This window comes from Arachis hypogaea, chromosome 1, assembly GCF_003086295.3.
Source record: "Arachis hypogaea cultivar Tifrunner chromosome 1, arahy.Tifrunner.gnm2.J5K5, whole genome shotgun sequence".
NCBI classification, from domain to species: domain Eukaryota; kingdom Viridiplantae; phylum Streptophyta; class Magnoliopsida; order Fabales; family Fabaceae; genus Arachis; species Arachis hypogaea.
In genome coordinates, this window is record NC_092036.1 from 111,791,902 (window position 1) to 111,799,399 (window position 7,498).

The 7,498-nt window shown below is 33.9% G+C and overlaps 1 protein-coding gene and 1 long non-coding RNA gene across 2 annotated transcripts; both read left to right on the forward strand.

Moving 5' to 3' along the window:
- LOC112782944 (uncharacterized) lies at positions 1 to 1,085 on the forward strand. Its single transcript, XR_003193236.3, has 2 exons — positions 1 to 140; positions 275 to 1,085. It is a non-coding gene; the product is annotated as an uncharacterized lncRNA (long non-coding RNA).
- Positions 1,086 to 2,070: 985 nt separating this feature from the next.
- LOC112710591 (uncharacterized) lies at positions 2,071 to 4,318 on the forward strand. The gene is made up of 3 exons (XM_025762878.2): positions 2,071 to 2,696; positions 2,967 to 3,370; positions 3,772 to 4,318. Exons 1-3 carry the CDS (start codon positions 2,561 to 2,563, stop codon positions 4,150 to 4,152), a joined length of 921 nt encoding a protein of 306 aa, XP_025618663.1. The 5' UTR covers positions 2,071 to 2,560; the 3' UTR covers positions 4,153 to 4,318.
- Positions 4,319 to 7,498: the final 3,180 nt, after the last annotated feature.

The following is a 7,498-nucleotide window of genomic DNA, read 5'->3' on the forward strand; positions in this document are numbered from 1 at the left end:
TATCGCTTCAATACGTCGTCCAGCCTCCCTAGCCTTCCCCATATGGGCCATATCGCTTCAATTCTCCTTTTCATAACAGGATAGCTATTTTTTCTACCCATGAGTTTGATGATCATTGAATTCCACCAAAGTTTCCAAAGGTCCTGTTTTGCTTTTTCATTTATGACTATATTGTAAAGGCCATCTCCCATGTCTTCTACTTTTATATATGTGCTCTCTCCTTTCTTTTTGTTGTCTTTATCGACTTCTTTCTTATTTTCTTCCTCTGTTTCAGGGACGTTTTATCGATCACTGTCCATCTCGTCATCTCCAATTTCTTCGGAATCGTCTTCATCCTCTGACTCAGGTGCGGCTCTCTTCAGCATGCTTGCATAAGTTCTAGTGTTGTGCCCTTCATCATGGATGTCTTCCATCCAGTCTTCATGTCTGGGAGTTAGCGCTGAGGTTCCTGAAAACTCTCCCTCCACTTTCCTTCCCTTCCTGGTGCTTCTTCCCTAATGGGAGGTTCGTGCTCGTTGGGCCATGAGCCTTGGTATCTGCAGATTAGAACGCACAGTACGGAGAGAAAAACAACTTGCTAACGGCTAGGTTTTTTCGTTATCAGATTAAATCTGTTAAACGTCTCATTTTCACCGGCCTATTATTTTAGCAAAAGTCCAACCATTTGGGGTGTTAAACGAGACAACCCGATAGGCAATGTGCATTTTGATAGCCTTGTGTTTTTTTAAGTCAGGACCTACTTTTGTCTAACTATTAGTTTTCAATCAATGGCCCAGCTACTGTGATGTGGACCTTTTTTGAGTGGTCCTATAAAACTCCCAGGTAGTAGATTTTTTTTTGTCATGCTTTTGGGTTAGAAGTTATAAGGAATCTTCGCAAGGGAAAGCATCATATATATTGGGCCTATGTGATTATATTGTAGCCCGGGGAAAGTTATTTCCTCTTGACTCTTGAGGAAATTTTAGTAGGAGGATTTTTTTGGTGACTTGGTAGGAGGATTAAATTTATGTTTATCACCTCTGTCCATAAAAAAATAAAAAATAAAAATATTGATAATATTAAAGAATTAACCTCATCTTGCAGCCATAAAAGCATAATAAATTAATCAATCAATATTGCGTTCCACAGCCTAAGTGAGAAATGATAATCCTTATGCGGCTTATTTTTTTTAAAATTTATTATTAAAATTTTATTTTTAAAAAGTAATTACCTGTCATCTTTTTGTTAGTGTAGCAGTTGATTTATTATTTTATTTTTAATTATAATTAATTATAATAATATAAAAAATGATATCTAAATAAATAATTTTAAAAGAGTAGTATTTTAATATTAAATTTTAAAAAAGGTGACACATTAATAAAAAAATTTAAGGATCAGTATTTTTATTTTATTATTATTTTTAATTAATAATCTGATATTTTTAGCTTAATAATATAATAATATATTTTTAATCAATAAGTTTACATATTAATAACTAAATAACGGTAAAAAATAATAAGTTTAGACGAGGTTTTAACATTATTCAACCTCCTCGTGTTGAACCAAAACAAAAAAGGGGAATAAAACTAACTCTGAACAGTGAACAGATTAGGAAAACAACCGGCGGTAATTAGGCTCCGTTTGTTTATAAAGACAAAAAAACAGCATTTTAAGATATAGATACAGAGATATAAAATTATATTTAATAGAAAAGACATAGATAAAAATAATATGTTTAGAGATATTGAATTAGTGTATTTTGTGTCTATTTTAATAGTAAAGACATATGAACACTAATAAAAAATATAATTTATTTTTAAATTTTTTTATTATTTTTGTTAATTTTTTATAATTATATTTTTTATTATTATATTTTTCATTTCAAATTTTTTTAATAAAAAAAAATATAAATAAATTAAATTTTTATAATTTATTTTAATTTATCATTAAACAAAATATAATAACACAAAATTTTGTGTCTCTATCCATTAATATCTATCATATCCTATTTTTAGTATCATGTTCTATCCTGTTCTAGAAACAAACGCACGCAGCCTAAAAGAAAAGAAAGGAGATTTGATGTGAAAAACCATCTAAACCATTAACATCACCTGACCAAAAAATAAAAAATAAAAAAAAATTAACATCACATATCCACATTAAACATCTAAATGTGATAAAAGGGGCATCATTAAATAACCCTCCTTCCTCCTTTCAGCCTTAGGCTTCTTATTATAAACTCAACACAACACCCTCTCCATAGTCCAAACAGAGACTCCTAGTTCTCTTCTTTCTTCTTTCTTCTTTCTTCTTTCTTCTTTCTTCTTTCTTCCAAGTGAGTCACACAGAGACTCTGTTTTTGGGGGGGGGGTTTGTTGAATCTTGTTGCTATTCTGAGTGATGGGTATGCCCTGCCGGTGTTCTCACACCTCACACATAACAGAGATCATAATCACAAGCTTCTTCCGCCATAAGTCTTAGATCCTTTGCTTCAGTTCTCATCTCCATGGCTCCTTGAGAAACATATCCATCTCTATCTTCCATTCCTTTTTCTTTTATCCCTTAACACACATCATCGCCCATGGCGGGTGGGAGGCTCTTCAGCTCTGCCTTCTCCAACACCAACAACAGTAACACTCTTCTTCTTCATCAGAACCAAGCTTCCCAGCCTCTTCCTCCTCCGTCTCTCTTCCTATCTTCATCACTTCCTTTTCTCGGTCCGTAATTTTCTTCTTCTTTTTTTTTCCTTGTACTTGTTATTGCTTGTTGTTCTGTAATGGCTCTGATGATGTGATTGAAGTTTGTCACATCGAATTATTAATCTAAGCTAGCTATTTAATCCACTACAACAAGAATTTTCAAAATATTATATTTTTATATTCATCAAAAAAGCGCACTCACCAAAGATTTGATTGGTTCAATCTTATTATCCAATTAATTGAATTGTTTAAACGACCCATGTTCAATTGTTCATGTTAATTGATCAGGTTCTCGATCCATGGTGAGCTTCGAAGATGTTCCAGGAGGGAAGGGGTGTAAAAATGGGTCGTTCTTCCGGACATACGACCCGGCGGAGGAGGACGGGGAGGAGAGCATGGAGGAGTACTTGACGCAGCCGGCGGAGAAGAAGCGGCGGCTATCGGCGGAGCAAGTTGAGTTCCTGGAGAAGAGCTTCAAGGAAGAGAACAAGCTGGAGCCAGAGAGGAAGACGAAACTGGCGAAGGAACTTGGGCTGCAGCCGCGGCAGGTGGCGATATGGTTCCAGAACCGCCGCGCACGGTGGAAGACGAAGCAGCTGGAGAAGGATTATGATTCCCTTCAGGCTACCTTTGACACCCTTAAGGCCAACTACGATAACCTCCTCAAGGAGAAAGATCGCTTGAAAGCAGAGGTCAAATTCAACACTCTCTTCTTTTTTTCTTTTTTCTTTTTTTAGAGCAAACAATTTTTGGGATAGTTTATCAACATATTAATCTTTTTAAAAAAATATTATGTATACGAAACAGTTCAATTGATATATTATTTTGATAACTCCTACGTTTAAGTAAGTACTGAGTGTTCCAATTCTATCTTAAATATGTATCAACTCATTATTATATATTTATATATTTATATACATTTAATATATATTATGTATTTAATATGCATTAGCTAATTTTTCGATGGACATGTAGTATAACTATTTTTTTTTATATCTCATCAAATTCTAGCAGAAAATAGGTGTGGGTAATTAAATTATTTGGAGAGTGAATTATGAGCAGCTGAATGTGTGAGTGCAATGTTTGAATTTAGGTAGCAAGGCTGACGGAGAAGGTGGTTGCAAGGGAGAAAGAAGGCGAAGACAAGAGTGATGAAAGAAAGGGAATGCAGGAGGCAACCGCAGCAGCAGTTTCATCAGAAGGCGAAGGGTCCAAGATATCAGTGAAGAGTGATATGCTGGATTCGGATGACAATATAAATAGCCCCTACTACCACACAACCTCTGGAATGTTCGAGGCAGATCAATCGGATCTGTCACAGGACGAGGAAGAGAATCTCATAAATCGGAGCCTCTTGCATCCATACCTCATCTTCCCTAAACTTGAGCATGTTGAATACTCCGACCCGCCTGAGACTTCATGTAACTTTGGATTCGCTCATGAAGATCATGCTATTTGGTCCTGGTCTTATTGACCATTACTCTCATGTTTCATAGTGTAAAATCAATCCATCTATTTAGTTGTGCTTTTCTTTCTTGCATTGTAATCGATCTTTTGGTTCAAATGTAACTAAATAATGTCTCCTAGTTAAGGTTGTAAACTATGAAATGGATTTCACAAGAGTAAGTTTAACGAGAAAAGCATATGGTCGTTCTTCTGTCTCCACTTTGATGATGGGGTTACGGGTCCCCGTTACGTTTCTTGGCTTCAAGTGGTCAAAATTTAGCTCCGCTTCACTAAGTTGACTTATTCCTTTGATTGCTTTAGTTTTTCAGAAATGAAAGGGGACTTTTTTCTATTATTTTTAATTTTCAATTTAATTTTTTTAATTTAATAATTTAATAACATATTTTAACTTACACTTTTAATTATTATTAATTAATTAATAAAAATAATAAATTTTAATAATCTTCTCGAATTCTTACTAGTTTTTTTTTTCAAAATTTTAGAGACACTATTACATAATAATCACATCTTAATAAATATTTTATTTATTAAATATAAATATATTTTAATTATACTATTTATATATAAAAAATTAGTCAACATTAATCATCGCATACAAAATATGTATTTAAAATTTCATAAAAATTTTTTAAAATGACTAATATTTTATGTTTGTTTTATATGCAAACCAAAAAGATAAGTACTATTTTAGTTTTTAAAATTTAGAGTCAAAATTAAAATTATCTCAATTTTTTTTGTTTAAAATGATTTTTTATATTTTATTTAGTATTAAAATAAACTTTTTTATTATTGAAAAGCTAAATTTACCCCACAAAAACATAAACTCACACTATTCTCTTTATCTCCAACCTTCATTTTGCATCTCCTTCTCTATTTATCCTTTTTTATTGTCTGACAAATCTGATGACATTTCGATCACGACCTTTTCTGTATCTGCAGTCGCGGAACATATTGGCGACAGCAAAGGCTGCTCAACAATGACGACAACAATTGAAGAATTCTCACATGACCTTATTCTTTCTCTTTTTCTCTCTCTCTCTCTTTCCCTTTATGTTTTTTTCTCTCTTTAAACTTTCTTCTAACGATGGAGGTGCAATGAGTCTACCTTCGCCTGTGCCACATCTCCTCCTACTTCCTCTCTTTTCTTTTTTTTGCAATATATCTTTCTTCCTTCATCTATCTCTATTTTTCTATCTCCTTTTTCTTTTTTTATTTTTAATTAAATAAATTAATTGTTGTGTTGTTACTATTGTTATTAAATGTATTGATAGTGTAAAAAAATTTTAGTAATTGGAGATGGTGGAAAAAGCAAAGAGAGAAAGAAAAAATTTTACATAAATAAAAAATATATTGAAGATGGATGAAAAGAGAAACTAAAAAAACAAATTAAAAGAAGTCAAATTGAAAAAGATTTTGTTTTTTTTTCCTTAAATTTTACAGCTAAATAAAAATTAAAATTTAAAAAGAAAAACAAAATTTATGGTTCAACATTGCATCTTGTTCTTAGGTTGTGTGAAGAGATGCAGATTTTTAAAGATTTTCATAGAGAAGATGATAATACTGGAGAGTTTAAAGGGTATTTTTGTCATTTAAAAAATTATTGTGTTAAAAAAGGTGATTTTAATATTAAATAAAATATTAAGGATCATTTCGAACTAAAAAAAGATTTAAGACGATTTTGATTTTGACCGCAAACTTTAAAGATCAAAGCAATATTTATCCCTAAACCAAAACTAGCCACCTCTCTTCTTTTTTACACTAAAAGTATTGGATATTTCTATTAAAAAAAAGAGGTAATGACCAAATCAGTACTCGAAAGATTCAAACGCTGACATTTTAGTACCTGACTATTGTTATTGACAAAATGGTACCTGAATGTTTTAAAAATTTACCAAGCGTGTCCTCGTGCTAGCCGGACCATGGCTCCGGCGAGTAAGATGCTTACGTGTTCACCGGTTTTTGCTGACAAGAGAAATTTATTTTGAGTTAGAATTTGTAATTAAAAATATTATTCCAAACCCTAATCCCTCCCCTTCCCTCATCGTAGCCCCCTTTCCCTTTCCCTTCCCCTTCCCATGGCAGCCCCTTCCCTCTCCCTCTCTCTCATATCATCTCATCTTATCTCATCTCATTTCTGCAATAAAAAAGAACAATAATCTAATATCTCAAAATTCCATTCTTTCAAAGCAACTACAAACCAAAACTTTCGATTCTCTCTCTCAGATCAGAGAAGAACAGAACGAGAATCTGAGAAGAAGAAGAAGAAGAAGAAGAAGAAGAAGAAGAAGAAGAAGAAGAAGAAGAAGAAGAAGAAGAAGAAGGAGGAGGAATAATAGATCTAGCACTAGAGGAGCTACAATTCCTGAACATCCCAGAAATCTGTTACCTTTTTTTCCTCTTCACCTTCTCTCTCCTCTCCACTGCCGCCACCGTCTTTACCGCCGCTTCCCTCTACATCAACAAAGCTGTCTCCTTTTCTTCCACCCTCTCTGCAATTCCCAAAATCTTCAAGAGTTTGTTCATCACTTACCTCTGGGTCACGTTTTTTATGTTCATATGTAATTTTGTCTTCGTGATTTTCTTGGTTTTGCTTATTATAGCAATTGATACACAAAACTCGTTTCTGCAGTTTTTCACGATTATTGTGGGTGTGTTGGTTATTGTGAATTTAGTGGGATTGTTGGTGCAGAACATTTTTTACTATTTGCCAGAGTTACCATCACCAAGAGATTGATAAAAGTACTTTACATGATCATCTTGGTAAGAAATTTGGGGGGTTTGTAGGTGAATTTTTTCTTTTTCTTCTTTTTTAATGTAATTGATGGAATAGTATAATACATTTGAAAAGAAACACAAATGGTATTGGTGGATTGTAATTTGAATTGTGATATTGTGTTCTGTTGTGTATGCTTCTATCTGTACCTTTATATGGTCTGCGATCGGAGGGAGAGGGAAGAGGACAGCGATGGAGAGGAAAAAGGAAGGGGGATGCGATGGGAAGAGAAAGAGAATGGGAGAGTGTGTTGGGGGGCTGCGATGGGGATGGAGGGGGAGGGGAGGGGGCTGCGTTGGGCAGGGAATGGCTATGATGGGGAGGGAGATGGATGGGGAGTCTGCGTTGGGGAGGGAAGGCTTAGGATTTGGGGGTGGTTTGCCATGTCACCAAAATACGGTGGCCATGTCAACATAGTGTTTGTCGGAAATTTGCTCCGGCAAACTCGTGGGTACGCTTGTCAAATTTTAAAATCTTTTAAGGACCATTTTGTCAATAACAATAGTGAGGTACCAAAATGTCAGCGTTTGAATCTTTCGAGTACTAATTTAGTCATTACCTCTTAAAAAAATGACATTAC